At 34.1% G+C, this 18,042-nt stretch overlaps 1 protein-coding gene across 1 annotated transcript in view; it reads right to left on the bottom strand.

Moving 5' to 3' along the window:
• Nucleotides 1-18,042, bottom strand: part of NALCN (sodium leak channel, non-selective) — a 318,494-nt gene that overhangs the window by 153,236 nt on the left and 147,216 nt on the right. Inside the window, 2 exon segments of the mRNA XM_081047253.1 lie at nt 2,682-2,873; nt 10,504-10,671. Of these exon segments, the coding sequence (XP_080903379.1) occupies nt 2,682-2,873; nt 10,504-10,671 (360 nt within the window).

Raw genomic sequence — 18,042 nt, 5'->3', positions numbered from 1 at the left:
AAAACTCATAGGCACAGACAATAGTTTAGGGGTAACCAGAGGGTAAGGGAGGAAGGGAAGCGGAGCTCTAGAAGAGGGTAAATGGGGTCTAATATATGGTGATGGAAAGAGAACTGACTCTGGGTGGTGAACACACAATGTGAGATATAGATAATGTAATACAGAATTGTACACCTGAAATCTATGTAACTTTACTAACAATTGTCACCCCAATAAACTTCAATTTAAAGAAAAAAAAGAATTACTTGTCTTTATTTATCCTTTTTCTGAAGGTTGATGTTTTGCTACAGAAACATTAATGTGTTGATTATGGGGTGCTATTCTGACAACTCTAGATGTTGATATCACCCTTATAATATGTGGATTATTCTAACCTCCAAAAACCTGGCTCAAAGAGGTTTCTGGTAAGGGACATAAAAGCAGGGAGATGAGATTAGAGGAAATGGTAAAAGATGAAAATATGAAATTAAGCTGAGGCTGTGTAAATAAGTAAGGGAACTGAGGGTTGTTTTCCTTTTAGTATCCCATAGGCCTACAACAACGGCTGATCCGTAGGGGCCTTCAACACTGTGTGCTGCATTAAATTGGCCCAAGAGATGAACCAGGGTAACAGTCCCAGTGTTACTGTGAAAGGTAGTGGTCTGCAATTTGTATTTGCCCATTGAAGGAGCAGTGAGGAGCAGACTAAGAGAAGGTGGCATTATTTGCTTGCATCCTCCATCCCAGGAGGAAGAGCTGACCTTCTTGTGGGGGTGGGGGTCTGGCTCCAGGCTAGTTGGCATCCTGTTTGGCCCCACCATAGGCAATGACAGGCTTTGCAGTGCAAAGCGCCGTCCCTCCCCACCACTTCTGTGCTGACCGGCCTGACCCTCTGCCAGTGCTGTTCAGTGGGCAGCATGGAACGCTCAGGAGCCCATGCCTGCATCTCCCCATTGCTTGTACTGCAGCAGTAAGTAAACAAAGGCTCACTGTGACTTACGGTTGGTTTGTTGCCCTACAGAACCACCTCGACAACTGACAGCTCAATACCTAAGGCCAATCTTGGTGCCAGTGCTCTTATGCTGCCTTCAGGAACCTTTTGCTATAGACCTTTTTAGCTCAGACGCCTTTAATTTCACCCTCCATTTGCTCCTTCCCTTTGGCATTTAAACATGATCAAACTTTCATCCAACTTAAAAGTTTGTTGGCCTTATGTCCTCCTCCTGCCATTAACCGTTGTTTCTCTTTTAAGGTCTAGAATAAGAAATGGCTCACCTCAGACCTTTAGCCCAAGCGGTCCCCACAACCTGGAATGTTGTACTCTTACACTTTATTTGGCTGCATCCAACTGGTCTTCAGTAACTTCCTGTTCCAAGAAGCTTCTTGGTCTTTTTTATTCCTGGTTATGGACCTTGCTTTTGGGTTCCTACAACACCTGACCTTTATCAAGGCTTTACGTTAACTTACTGGTTACCCCTCTCAACCGATAATTTATTGAGGACTGGAAACTTAGTTGTGTGTGTGTCCCAGGATCACCAAAATTACCTGACTCTGGATAGGTGCTCAAGATGATGATGAGCAACACATTTAGCACAATGTTTTCAAAATTAACCGAAGCTATGATTAGTTTGTCTGTTATGAGTATAGACATCTTTGCCCTCAAAGTTGATTTTTAAAAAAAATACATGCTGTTCTTACCCCAAGATTCTTCTTCCTATATAACGGGCCTCAGGATTTCAGCTAACGTTGTGTGTGTGTGCGCGCACACACACACACACACACCACGGGTGCCAAAAAATGTATACTAGTGAACACTTTGGGCAACGTTGCTCAAGCAGTAGTTCGCTGTAATCAGAAGTGTCTGGACGCTGATGATAACTAACTTGAGCACCTCTTGTCATTGCAGAAGTCAAATGTGACTTGTATTCATCTTTTGTTATCGGTATACATTGAGTATTACAATTTTAATACATTTTTTCCTTTCTTAAAATGTGTATATATTTTTTTGGCACCGTGTGTGTGTGTGTGTGTATGTGTGTGTGTGTGTGTGTGTGTGTGTGTGTATAAAATTTGTCTTGGTCATTGTATTTTTTCATGCTTCTAAATCCACACAGAGTTAAATTTTAGGATTCTTCCGGTTAGGAGCTATATTTTCTACCTGAGTTCAGCTTATGGATTGATTGACTTTTTAAACTTCCTTTTAGCCTAAGTGAATTGTAAAGAGAATGCAGAGGCAGGGACTAGATACTCTTCTAAAGATACTTTAAATCTGAAGTGTTTATAAATTTAAATATCAAGCTTCCTTTTACATTATGCCTGACTTAAAAATATATAAACTCTAAAACATATTTTAAAATGTTAACTCTCACAAACACAAAAAAGCAAACTGTATTTTAAAATTCTACAATATTTTCATTTTCAGGCGCTAAAAATACTCATTTCTATGTTTACCAGTTTCAGCATTTCATTGTATTATTGATTATTTCATTGATTATTTTCAGAATTTTAGAATTGATGAATAATATGGCAATGCTGAAAACGTGCTCAAACACCTGTACCCTGAAGAAGAAACCATTTTAAACATTAAAATTATCAAAGATATGGCAATATTTTTCAACCACTGTTAAAGTGAAATTACTTTGACGTTAATCATTATTACTAAAATAAGAATAATGAATTAAACTGCATTTTTTTGTTCTTACCCTTGGAAACGTTGTAAATCTGTCCAGTTCTTCAACAAAGCAGAACATCTGCAAACTAATTGCTGACATAACAATCAAGAGGCTGGCAGTAAATACAACCAAACTTCCAAGCTTTTTTCCAGGACCAAATATCTTGTACACAAAGTCTTCTAATGCAGGTGAAATCTTAATAAGTCGAACTACCCGAAGAACCTATTGTGGGAGAGAAAAACATATACAGTTGATCACTTATTTACACTGAATCTTTAAAAAATACTAAAATCTCATTATTCAGAGCATTTTATAAAATCACAGTTTTCCATTTGAGCATCTAGAGATAAAAAGTAACAATATAATAACTAAGTTATAAGTTTAGCTCACTGCCTGTCACATAGCAAGAACTCAACAAATCCCAAATGAATGAATGAAGGGAAATGGTGAAAACTGTTTTTTTTTTTTTTTGCAAGTGTATGTCTAACTTTATTTTTTTATTATTTTTTTATAGTTTTATTTTATTTTATTTTATTTTTACATCCCTCACACCGTGAACCCCCCTTCCCCCCATCCACCACCACCCCGACCTCACACCGAGCCATCACATTATACACATAAAATTATAGTTGGCATTCATTAATGTCCAGTCTCTGGTGTACAATGCCATGACCAGGCATCCACATGCATCCACAGGACACATGTCCATTGGACACCCAACAATCCACTTCTATTCAACATAGTGCTAGAAGTTCTAGCCACAGCAATCAGACAAGAGAAAGAAATAAAAGGCATCCAAATTGGTAAGGAGGAAGTAAAATTATAACTATATGCAGATGACATGATACTATATATAGAGAACCCTAAAGACTCCACCAGGAAACTATTAGAACTGATAGATGAATTTAGTAAAGTAGCAGGATATAAAATTAATATTTGGAAATCAGTTGCATTTGTATATACCAATGATAAAATATCAGAAGGAGAAATTAAAATAACAATTCCATTTACAATTGCTCCAAAGACTATAAAATATCTGGGAATAAATCTAACCAAAGATGTAAAAGATCTGTACTCAGAAAATTATACGACACTGAAGAAAGAAATGAAAGAAGACATAAATAGATGGAAACACATTCCATGTTCATGGATAGGAAGAATTAATATAGTTAAAATGTCCATACTGCCTAAGGCAATATACATATTCAATGCAATTCCTATCAAACTACCAATGACGTTTTTCACAGAAATAGAACATATAATCCTGAAATTTATATGGGACCATAAAAGACCCTGGATAGCCTCAGCAATCTTGAGAAATAAGAACAAAGTGGGAGGTATAACGATACCTGATTTCAAACTATACTACAAGGCTACAGTAATCAAAACAGCATGGTACTGGCATAAAAATAGACACATAGATCAATGGAACAGAATAGAGAGCCCAGAAGTGAATCCATGCCTATATGCCCATCTAATCGGTGACAACTGTTTTAACATATAATTCAAAATGATATTAAATAATTATTTAAATAGAACAGATATTTTTTTCTAATATTCAAATATTGAAAAATACATTTGGTTCAATATTATCTATGTTCACTGCCTCATAAAATAAAACTTTCTACCTACTCTCATACATTTATAAAGGAATTAAAAAGATATGGCAATATTTTTGAACCAGCTTTTACTTATGGCTGAGACTGCAACCTTAGTATACATTCTCTCCTTCCTTTACATAATAGAACGTTCTAAATTTCAGCCTAGCAAGTGGCTACCCAGGGCTACAGACAACATTTTCCAGTTCCACTTGTATTTAGGTATGGCCAGTGGAATAGGTTCAGATGTATGGAATGGGAAAGGAAGTGATTTTTGTAACTTTTAGCACATTAAATTAAATAAACCTGCCCTGGATACTCTTTATACCTTCCTCTGGTTGGAAAATGGAAACGACTGGAGAAGCTCCTTTGGACCTGAATGAGAACACTTTTATCAAAGATGATAGAGTCAATCCAACCCAACAGACTGGCTCTAGATGACCATGTGGAGCAGAGCCACCTACTTGCTCTGGACACACACCAACTACTGGCAAGAAAAAAACTTCTATCTTATGTAAGCCTTATATTTTTTAGATCTTCCTTATATCTGCTTATCTTGTTATCTAAATACACATATATGCTTAAATGTTTTGCACATATATGTTTTTGCACATATGTTTAAAAGTTTTTGCGTACAAAAACTCCCACCCATAATTATTAATTAATAAATTAATTCACTCATTCATTTAACAAATACTGATTGTTATGTGCCAAAATTGTGTTGGACAAATATTATTCAATGACTGCTATTACAAAGGGAGTATGAAACAAAGATATAGCTCTTAAGAACATAAATTAGAATATAATTAAAAGTTGAAATATAAAGTATGGAAAAATAGCATTTTTTAAAAATTAAGTCTATAAGATGTTACCATTTTGTAATGTACCTCTGAGAAATAAAAAGTGCTGCCAATTGAAGTACAACAGACTAATCCTTAAAAGACAGATCCCAAATCTAGAGATATTAAAACAGGAACACTGTAGTGTTGGCATAAATGGAATATGATAATTAGGATGGTAGTCCAAGATGATTCAATATCAATAAGATTTTAAGGCATCTGTGAAGGCTTCTTAGGAGAAGAATATCTTTTGAATATAGTGAGAAACAGGAAATGCTTTAAAAACCTAGATTTAAATTTTTATATATACAAAATAAAATAAAATAACATAAAATAAAATAATATTTGGCTTTTCCTTTCCAGTGTCTCTAGCTTCCTCCTCCTCCTGATTTTCCTTTGGCAAGTCATTCCTACTCCACTCTTAGTCTAAGAGGTCCAGAAGGGAGTCCCTGAACACCATGATCCTGGCCAGAGTATTTACAATGACTTAAGTCATCCTCAGAATGTTTGATGGACCTATAAGATGTGTTCCACTTTTTATTCCAGTTGGTATTACTGTAAGAACCACATAAGCCTAGAGCTTCTGGGAGCCATTTTTGGCACCACATGAAGAAAGCCAGCTTAAGAATGATACCAATACAGAAGAAAGGTGAGTGAAGAACTAGACTGAGTCCCAGTGATACCATTCAAGCCTCTGAACTTTGCCATACCCGAAGCCACATGTGCCTCCTAAACTTTGAATGAACAGGAAATATTGATGGTAAGCTTATCATTACTATGATCTGCAGAACACACATGGTATGGTTTGCAGTTGCATGTCTAGTAAACTGATGGAAAGACATTTAAAAGAGTTGAGAAAATGCATATTTACTTCATGCTAATTTAAAATGCTTAACACAATTCTTAAAGAATAAAATTTTATGAGAAATCATATTGTTGAAGTTAAGCATTTTATCACATGCACGGTCAAGTTACCAGTTTTTTCTGTTATTATTCTTAACACACATTCCCAAATCAGAACATCTTACACTCAGGTCATCTTTCCAAATAACAAGCCAATAGCTTAATCATAAGAACTATTAAAATATTAGCATTCATATTAATAACCAGAATAATAATCTGGAAAGATTTCACATTTTCATCAGATTTCTTTATACTCTGATATAAATGATTCAGTATCTAATTGTTCACAGCTAAATCGGCAATTTTACAGAAACAGTTTAACAGGTTTATAGCTTAAATTTAGTACTTAAATCATATTTAAGTACTAAAGTACATATTTAGTACATGTACTTTAAATACTAAAGTACATATTTAGTATTTAAATCATATTTAAAAGATTGACTAAGTAATTTTGAATGCTATCCCAAATTCTAATAAAAACATTCTATGAAATCTTACCATTTGCGACAACATAGATAGATCTAAGGAATATTAAGCTAAGTGAACTAAGTCAGACTGAGACAGACAAATGTCATATGATCTCACTTATATGTGGAATCTAAAGAACAGAATAAATGAGCAAACTAAACAGAAATAGACTCAGAGATACAGAGAGAAAACTGATGGTTGCTGGCAGGTGGGGGTGGGTGGGGTAGAAGGTAATAATATAGTCACGGGAATATGAAAAACAGTGTGGGGAATATAATCAATAACATTGTAAAGATTATGTAAGGTGTCAGATGGGCACCGGACTTATTAGTGGGACCACTTCATAGACTGTGTAGATGCCTGACCAATATGCTATACACCTGAAGGTGAAGTAGAATAATGTTGAATGTCAACTACAATTAAATTAATTAAATTTAAACACACACACACACACACACACACACACATACACACACACTCCATCCACAGGGTATGGAGTACAGCATAGTGCAGATAGTCATTTGTATTGTAATAGCTATATTCGATGTTATATACGAAGAAACAGAACTTAACACAACTCCTACTTTGGTGACTTGATTAGCAATTTCAAAAGGTTAACTTGCATCCCTGGAAATGTAAAATCCTTAACAGTGACTCTAATTTGCCTTTTTATTTATGTGAGGATAGTATGCTTTTCACTCTCTCTACCCAGTATTTTTGATTTTGTGTTCCTACAGATACAAAACAAATCCTACTGTCAAAGATGAGCACTGTAGAACATTTTGATTATTTCCTAAGCACATTTTCCTGGTCATATTTCTAAGTCTGTCTCTTAACAATCACTCAGTAGATTAATAATGAGCTACTATATAAATTGTGTGGTGAAGAATATGAGTGATGGAATTAAACTTCTTGGGAATGAGTGTCTATTTGCTAGTTATGTGGTCTTGGGCAAGTTATTAGATTTCTTGGGACCTCAAGAAATATATATATATATATATATATATATATATATTCTCTATCTCACAGAATTGTTATGAGAAACAAATGAAATAATGCACTCGGCACAGTGCCTGGCACATGGTAAATACACAATAAATACTAGTTGATATTGTCATGATTATTTTGGTATGTCAGAACCATGGCATTTTTAAAAGATTTTATTAATTCCCACAGGGCAATGCTGCCCTATATTCGTTCCAGCCCAGCCATGCTGGTCTTTGTGCCTTTCCTTGATCAAGTATGTTTGCACCTCAGGACAAGTGACATGTGGCTCTCTGTACTTGTCATGCTTCCCCTCAGATTTTCGCATGGCTCACCCCTTCACTTCTTTCAGTTTCTGCTCAATTGTCACGTCTTCAGAAAGGGCTACCATGACAACTTATCTAAAATAGGACCCCTCCTCACAACTTCTATATTTTTACTATGTTTATTTCTTCTTCAAACCATTTCTGGCACTTGTATTCTACATTCTTTTGTGTAACTGTTTGTGAACTGTTTATCCCCTGGAATTTAAGCTTACTGAGGAGGAGATCTTTGCTGCCTTGTTCACCTCTCCACCTTCAGTATCTGGAACAGTGCCTGGCATGCAGTAAGCACTCAGCAAATATCACTTAAATAAATAGATGAATAACACCAATAATTCGTCTCAGAAATAATTAACCTTTTAAAGGGAGCCATTTTGTACTAAACTGCTGACTTCATTTAAATATGAAAAATATGAAACCGAGTAAGGGAAGACTTGCTTCCAACACAATGAAGCAAGGTCCACTGAAATGAGAAAAGTGCAAGGACCAACTAGGGAGATGACAGTGGGTCCATAAGCAGCCAATCTGTTCATACTGTAGGTTCTCCAGAGGGAATTTATATGAATCCTATGATATCTAATCTTCTCGAGAGATTTCTTTTTTTTTTTTTAGCCACAAAATAACTGAGATAGTTTTTAATTGTTTAGTTAGAAACATTTACCCAGGGCCATGCATAAGAGATACAAATGAAAATCACTTAATTATTAATATAAGTTAAACTGTTACAAATTGTAATCCAGAATCAAAGATAACAGTGAAATTGCAAACTTCACAGACCGCATATCATGTGACTACCTCTATATCTATCTATCATCTATCTATCTATCTATAATAACAACCATAAATATGAATTTTAGATATTTTGTAAAAACATACTAGTAAAAAAAACTAGAGATGATGACTATTAATAATTTGAAACACTTTGATTTATTTCTTTCCAGTCATTTCTCCATTTATATGGACTTTACATGTTATATAATTTTATACTGTTTTGCATTTAAATAAAATAATCATATCTCTAAGTTATTGCAAATTCATCATAATTATTATTTTTATGCATATTTAAGCTATTTCTCAAATGTTTACCATTTAAAGAGTTCCCATTTTTTTCTCTCCTAAGGAATTCCAAAATTTTGATCTATTTTTTTCTCTGAAAAATTATCTGTGAGAAACCATAAGAATTTTTAAACCCCGAACATTTTTTACAGTATATCCTTGCTGAAACAGGCATCAATACTTTTCTTAATTTGGTTGACTTAATAGATTTATATTAAAGTATCTTGTAGTTTGGTTTTGACTATCAGTCATGTTTTCTATAATTTTTGCAATGGTTTTCTAAAGTAGGCACGAAATGCTCATGTTGATTCTGTGAATCTAGACAGCAGTGCCCAAGAGCATATAATGCATGAATTTTGGGAAGCACATTTTGTATCAAGAGTTTTAAATGTATATATTTCTTGCTCCAGCCATCTCACTTATGATAACCAAGCCCAAGGACATAACCCAACAATAGACAAGGGATTTATGTCCAATGATGTTGACAGTACTGAAAGTTTGAACCATGATAACCCTCTGTGATTGTACTACGCTTGGGTGTGATTACTAGAAACTCAGCTTTTTAGTTGTTACAGGTATTTGTTTTTCATTTTCATAAATTATATTTTCATGTTCTTTCCTCCAGGTATCAGAAATATTGAGTTTCAGGTTGTGATCTGGTATCTTAAGTTAATATTGCCCTGAAAATGACCAATAAATAAAATCAATGAAGTTGGAATGCATTTTCTTTCTTCTAAGGAGTTGGAATCTTATTTTCTGAATTATTTCTTTTAAAATTCTACTGCTACTTTGTTCTCCGACTATTTCAAAATGTCTATTAAGAAAACAAAGCACATTGTGATATTTCCAAGATAAATGATATAAATGACCAATTTTGACTCAGAAAAATGACTATATTTGAGATTATTAAAAATTAGGATATCACATACATATATACTTTATCATTTTGACCAAATATTTAAAAGAACAGTGAGCACACTGTTATTATTCAACAATTACAAAAAACATAATTAATAATTACTTGTTTACTGAATAATTATAGTGATGTGATCCAAGGTATCACATTTGAAAAAGATAGAATCCAGTTATTCTAAATAATTAAAGTATTATTATTTAATCATCATAAAGAAAGTAATAGGCATTTATAAATAATAAAGTATGATTAATTACGATCTGTAAAGGTGAGCTTTATTTCTTATTATTTCAATTGTAAGTCATTGTTGAGTGAACATACGTAGGCTTATTGAGAAGGGACATGTACACTTGCAATTAAATTCCTATTTCCTAATCTTTAAAGTGTGTGTCAACATGTTATGTAGTTTAAAATTTGATATGTATACATAGATGTATAATATCCATGTATACGTAAAAATGTATATCTTTAGTCAAAACATTGCAAATGTGTATCTTTAGTCAAAACATTGCACTGCAAAACATTGCATTACAGTGCACTGATTTATTATATAAAACATCTTCATTTATTATTGTGAATTTTCAGGAGTTAAAAAAACAGTGTTACAATTTATGAATGCACTACTTAGGTTATTTAAGATGTCATTGGCTTATCTCAAGTTGGCATTTGCTATATACTTATTATAATTATACATAGCTGTTATAATGGGACTGGTATTTTCTCTGGAATGAAAAAATTCTAAAGACAAATAGGCATCATTTGTATTACCTGAAAGTATGTGAATTGAGAATGATAAAGATCTGGATATACATGAAGAGTAGTTCCAATTACAAGTAGTAGCTCAAATTTGTGGAGCGATGAGCTAATATATCCAGTAAATCCCAAACACCATATCTTCAGAAGTGCTTCCAAATCAAAAAGTACTGTGAAAGCCACCTAAGGGAACAAAGAGACAGTGGAATTGGAACATAAAACTATAATTTACTTCAAAGATTTCATATATTTGTCAGTGCATAAATTTCAGCCACTATTATATAAAATGAGTAGCCCATAAGAAACTAGAATGACATTTTATATAAAAAAAATATATCTTGAAACACACCAACTAGAACATAGCAGACCAAATATATCTTAAGCAATAAGAAAAACAAAAAGATAAAGTTTCTGTAATGCACTTGGTATATTATAAAACACATATTACTTAACATAATTAAACTAAAATAAAATCTTTAAATGTCATTTATGCTTTGGGTCACATAAACAAGCAGAAAAGTTTGGATTTTACGAGTATACCAAACAATTTATGTGTGTGTATGTGCACACATAAATTAATAACGAATACAACTTATATCCATATTAATTATTAAAATCAATAATCAATATTACTATATTAATAAATTAGTTCAACCTCTTAATCTATCACATTAATTCCATGAATTTGCTATTCCAAATACCAGTATTATAAAATATCATATAAACCTAGCATGTGCTATTTCTTTACTTGTTTTATGGGTAAGAAAACTCATATGATAAAGAGGTTTGCAACTGGAATTAAAATGTGCACTATTAGATTAACTTCTAATTAAAGGGCACCAGAGTGAGTGCTGGAATTAGTCATACCACAGCCCTCTGAGAAGATACCAGATGATTTATTGGAAGAAAAGAATAAAGGAGAGCTTGCTTTTCTTTTTCTAGGTCAACATGGAATATCAGAAGGGATTTTCTTCCACTAACATTTGGAAATTGTTGATAAAAATGAAGTTTTAATAAGATTTTTAAGAATAAAACACTAAAAGCATTGTAGATGGTTAACTGAGATCTGAAGAGGAAATTAACATTACTTCTCACTCTAGCACTTTTGTAGACTCTTAGTCGCTTCTTAATTTAAATTGACATGTCCCTTTTTAAACATGTAAAAGAATCATACATTTCAACTGTGAAATAATCCCAAATACAAAGTAGTAACAAAATCCCGTGCCCAACTCTTTCATGTGATTGGCCACTTTGCATATTGTCCCCTCAAACATCTCCTACCTCATCCAAACATATATTGCATAACCACATGAACAGGTTTGCATTTTATGTCATTCTGCAACTTGCTTTTCTCACTATCATAGATGTCCCTCCAAGATAAAGATACAGGTCCTACTTATTCTTTTTATCAGATGCATCATTTCCCATAGTATTCAATGTTTATTTAATTCATTATTTTCTCTAATGACTCATTGAAGAATGCTACTTCCTTGATAAGGAACCATCAGTAAAAATGGTTAAGCATTTTGCTACTTCAAAAGCAGGACTACACTAACTATCCTGATGCAATACCCATATTTATTGGGCTTTCATATCTGTAAGTAGATTCTCAAACCTGGCACTGCTGGGGCAAAGGACAGGTCTGTGTGCTTTAAATTTTAGAAAATACTAATAGAATACATTAAAAACGTATAGTAAATCATTTGCCTTCCAGCAAGGTAGGAAAGTGCTTCTTGTCCTAAATCTGTACCATCACCAGATATAATCAAACTTACTCAATCAAGCTTTTGCTTATCTGTTCATATGTGTATTGATCATTTAGATTTATTTTCTTTTTAAAACAATTTTTCTGTTTATAACTGTGGCAATTTTTTTTTTTTTTTGGTGGTGTCTTGTCTTATCAGTTTTTGGAGTTGTTGATATTAAGGACATTAATCTTTGTCTGCTATATGAACTGCAAATATTTTTTCCCTAGTGAATAATTTGATTTATAACTTTGGTGGCATTTGCTCTATAAGCACTTTAAATTTTATATGGTCACATATTTCTATCTTTATGATATTTTTCTTTACCTTTTGCGTATGAAACAGGTCTCCAGAAGGATTACTACTAAGTTTTCGTATCCAGGAACACAGTATGCTTTTCTATTTATTTGGACTATAATAAAAACTTTCCCCATAAAGATGTTATTATTTGCTTGTGGAATTATTTCTATGAACTTAATATTCCAGTCACAAACATAAGTGCATTTTCTTTACCTTTTAAATTTTTATTGATTTATTTATTTTACCATTTCTACCTAGTTAGTTCCAGTAGAGAGGAAAGCTATTCATTTATCTATGTTGATTTTCTATCACAATCTCATTAGATTCTTCTATTAATTCTAATATTTTTAGTAAGATATCCTGAATTTTTTTAAATGTACATTTCATTTGTAAGTAAAGATTAAGTTTTTTTTCGAGATTAATTTTGGAGTTAATTAGATTAATTTATTAGTTATGATGGTACAGCTACATAGTAATATACTAAATAATAAAGTGGGAAAAAGAGGAATCCATGATTTGTTCCTTATTTTCATTGAAAGTTTCTGCGGCATTCATACACAATGATTGTAGTGGGTTTTGATAATTAATTTCTACAATGTTTAAGAACTTTTCTCCTCTTCATTCTACTTAGAGGATTTTAGCCTTCAATTTGTTGAGGTAATGAAATATATCACAAGAGCCCTTGATGCTGACCATTTGTATATTTGGAATAAACCCTAAATGGTAATGCCAATTTGCTGAATTTTATTGGATACTATTTTATTAATAATTTTTGTAGCTACTGTCATATACAAAATTGGTCAATAATTTTACATGTACTATCATTATCATGTCTTGGTTAAGCTTATGCTAGTTTTATCAAATTAATTGTGGAGTTTTCCACTATTTGTATGATCTGTAATTGTTTAATAAGAAATATCTCGTTTTTGAAAGTAGGTGAAATCCAGTAGTAAAACCAGTGGGTCTACACCTCTTTGTAATGGTATATCAAAGCTTTCCAAAGTTCTTCTGATCATGTTTCCTACCTAGTCCATCAATTGGGTAGTTTATGTTTTGCCAGGAAATCATCAATTTCCTTTACATTTTCAAGACCTGTGTTTAGAGTACATTTTTTCCAGAAAAAAAAAAAAAAAGGTCTGTCAGGTGGCGTGGGGTATCTTACAAATTTGGTACCCCTTTAATCAATTTTGTGGCTGATGTTTCTCAGACCCTAAAATTAATGTGACTTGGAACTCCAGTCCCACGTGATAGCAGGCTGGGGCTTACACATGTTTTAGTTTCCTCTATGCATCTGGAGTCCAGGTCAAGACTGAAGTTTTCCTTATCACTTTCTTCTGAGGGATGGACTTTTTCCTTCTTTCTCTGAGGTAAAGATTCTCATGTGTCCTGATGTTATGTGGGGATCTCTGTTCTGACACTTCACCTTGCAGTCTTCATTTGTCCTAGAATTACAAGTTCTAGGTGACAAGGTTATGCAAAAGCCCTTAGGGCAGCCTCTGGCTTCAGTGCCCACTGGACGTTTCACACTCACCTCACACTTAATTTCTGGCCCTAAGAATATTCCTTAATTTTTTGTATGTTATGCTAAATATTTAAAATATTTTCATATTCAGGTATCATTTTTAGTTGTTTTGTAGGGGGATAATTTTCAGGCACCTTTTGGGGTCACCTTGTATGCATTCCCTATGAAAAATGTACTAGTCTTGTGTTTAAACATAATCAGATTTTCTATGTCTTCTGTTAGTAAAATTCAACCTGCTCATATTTAATGTGCCAAAGTTATACTTGGTCTTATGTTTACTATATATTGTACATCATTCCTATTTCATGTTTTAACCTTTTCTTGCCTGTTCTGGCTTGGTCAAATTGTTTTTGATTATTTCCCTCCTTGCTAGTTGGGACATTGTACTCTGCTTTTCTAATCTTCGAGTTTATCAGAAAGATCATAAATAAACCTATATTTTTATTATTGCATCAAATTTGAATAATTGTGAACTCTTCTCCCATACAAATTTGCTTGCTTACTCATCCCTCACACCCCTGCCAATCTACAGACTTCATAGCACATTTCTATCACCCCACTCTCGATACCATACCCCTTCCTAAATCCTGCTTTTTCTGAGATTGTTCACAAATTTAATTGTTATTTGATGTTTTTACTATCATCCTCCTTTTAGATTCAATACCCACCACTTTTCTTTCCTTTTCATTTTCTAATGAAGCCTGTGGATTGTGATGAACTTATCTTATGATTAGCAAACTTTGGAGTAATTTCCTCAAAGAAACATCAAGGACTGTACACTTTCGTAATCCTGTCCTAATTAAAATGCATTTTGAACACTGACATGAATATTATGGCTACATAAAGATTCCTGAGCTGTGGTTTTTTCCTCTCAGTGATATATGTATGTCTGTGTATATATACACATACTGGTTCACTGCCTTCTATTTTCCAATACTATATAGGAGTCTTTCACATTATATATACTTGCCTTTGCATGTTATTTAAGCCTCTTAAGAGGCTTGAAAAGTTATTTTCTTTATGCTTGCTACCAAAGAAGGTCACTAGGATATGCCTAAAACGTAACATTTTTCATTTAATCTTCGAGACTTAGTGAGCTCTTTCAATCTACAGATTTATGCTTTTCCTCAGTTTAGGAAAAATTCCTCTCATTTATTACAATTTTTCTTCTATTTATTCCCTTTTTCCTTCAGGGACTCCTATTATTCACAGCTAGGTGACTAGTTGCTCACGATTTCTATTCTTTCTTGAGTTACATATTTTTACTTGCTCTCCCATATTAATAACTAGCTGTCAACAATGACCGTGCCCTTTTTTCAGTTCATTTTATAAAAATTTTAGCCAAAAAGTTTCAGAAAGTTTCTTTTGTGCCTTAATTATCTTTTAAAAACTAGATTTGAGAAAAAGAAACTGTTATCTATTTTGGGAAACTTGTATTAGATATTCACCTTGGATTTCTCGGTCTCATCCTCATTTTCTGAATCCCTTTGTATAAGAATAATTTTTCTTTTTTGGCTTGGTCATGACTATATGTTTGTTTGTTTGTCTGTCTTTTATGCTCTCTTGAGCAGTAGCAAGTAAGGGGTGGCAGAGGGCTCTGTGATTTGTGTGGTAAATAGCCTAAATCTCCACAGCCCCTTTACTGGATATCAGGAGGAAACTGCTCCTCAGCATTTCTCACCAACTGGTGGAATCCATTCCCAACCTCCCACCTGGGAGTAATTCAGCTTCCAAGAAGGTTCCCTTCCTGGTGCACTGAGATCAGTGGGATTCTGTCAGGCTTTCCCTGGACCACGAGCAACCAGTGCGCAGATGCAACTCCTTTGCAAGGGATTATAAGCTTCCTGAAACTGAGCAGCAGCCTCAGGAGACCAGAGGACCAAAATCTCTGTCACAAGTCAAAACGAAAGGCAATACTTCTCTAGCCCTGGCTTCTTAGTCCAGGCTCTACAAAAACATGAAGAAGCCTTTCAGATGTCTTAGGGGATCTCTAGAGAAACTGAAACTCAGATGTATCCACCCTGAAGTTTCCATCTACAGCTTGACCTGGCTGTCATATTAGCAGAGGGAGCAGCGATAGGTACCCACGCCTCCGTCTTTTCCTTCACCTGTATTTTCAGACTTTCATTCCAAAGGAAGGAAAGTAATCCATATCAAAGTGGCCTATTTTTTTCTTAGTAAGGAACTACAGTTGATGCTTCAAAACATTGCGGTCAGGGGGTGCTGACCCCCCACACAGTTGAAAATCTGCATATAACTTTTGACTCCCCCCAAACTTAAGCTGTCCCTCAGTATCCACAGGAGATCAGTTTCAGGACCTCTGCGGCGGATGCCCAAATCCACAGATGCTCAAGTCCCTTATATAAAATGGCTTAGGACAATGCATATAGTTGGACCTCCGTATCTGCAGACTCCCAATTACAGATTGAAACAATACAGGAATTTATTGACAAAAATTTAGGTATAAGTGGACCTACGCAGGTCAAACCTGTGGTTTTCAAGGGTCAACTGTACTAATAAATGCCTGAATTATATCCGAATAGATTGTCCAATTAAATATAAATGCAATTAATTACTTTACTATTTTGCATTTTCTATAAAAAGGACAGTTGGAATGAGCTGTTTAAATGATCATAATAAAACATGCAACGGGATCTATTTGCATTATTATATGCTCGGTGGGAAAACTACATGCTTTTCAAAGATACTGAAAGGCACTAAAATGATTTAGCAAACTATTATGTGATTATATATAAACACCCATACTCCCATTCATTTTCCTATAAGAACTCCTGATTTCAATTCTCCAGGAATCAAATACCTCGTTTTTAACATAATTTGTCAATTACAAGCTAACACTTTAGTTCTCTGAAAAACAGTATTAATCCCAAAGTGACCAAGTTTTATGTAAAAATATTATATATAAAATATGTCTAACTTCCTTGTAACTATGGACTATCTTCCTGTAGGTAAGAACTACGTCAGGAATTAAAGGAGGGATTTGGAAAAATTAAATTAGCTTAATTGATCATCAGCTATTTTAGGATAGGTTAGAGGGTTTAGCATAGGATTTTAAGTTAGAGGAGTATTAAAGATCAGAAGAGTCCGAGTAGAAGAAGTGAGGGAGCAGTTAGACTAACCCCTTGTCAATGAGAAGCTCCAGCCTGTGACAATGAACTCAACCTCCATAGTAGATGGACATGGGGGAACTTGCCAGGGTGACGTCGCTGGCCATATAAATGGGAGAAGGCTACCAGGCTGTCTGCAGAACCCAATTATGTGCAACGATGGATGCCCCATAAGCATCACCTGAGCACGTGTCCGGTCTCAGGGCCTTCTGCCAATTCCAAGCAGCCAACAGCGCCCCCTGCGGGAGGGCGGACTTCCACTCCCAGCCCAAGGCGTGACACTGCGTTGGCCCCCTCACTCTACAGCCCTTTATGGAGAGGGTCATTTTGGACCCTTTCTTTGTCCTGTACCCTGGTAGTACTTTATACCATTTGTGAGTGCTTACAAGTTGAAACTCACCCTTTTAAGAATGACGGAAAGATTTGTAAGAGTATAATAAACTTTCTTATATATTTTTGTCACATTACTTGGAAAAAACTTCAAAACAATACATGAGAAAACAAAATATTTCTTTTTGCTTACTCTTTTCCTCAGTCAGTGTTTTTTAACCACTTTTTCAATCACACCCCAGGAGTATTTTTAGATATTTTGTTTACAATGACCATACCATATGGAATCTTAATACCACAGGTATGTAATATATCAGTTTACATACTCCACATATCTATCTCTGCTTTATATACAAAAAGAGTAAGATTTTTTTGCCTGCCAACAACCAATTTTTACCTACTTCTCAGTGTTTACAGCCCCTGTTGAGAATGCATGCTCTACAGATATCAGATTTGCTATTACCATAGTAGAGTTTAATATTTTCATAAACGCAGGTTATATGAATTCTTTAAACACTACATTTTATTA

The sequence above is a fragment of the Rhinolophus hipposideros genome, assembly GCF_964194185.1.
Source record: "Rhinolophus hipposideros genome assembly, chromosome: 4".
NCBI classification, from domain to species: Eukaryota; Metazoa; Chordata; class Mammalia; order Chiroptera; family Rhinolophidae; genus Rhinolophus; species Rhinolophus hipposideros.
The sequence above is the reverse complement of the archived record's forward strand: the minus strand, read 5'-3'. Positions and strand labels throughout refer to the sequence as shown.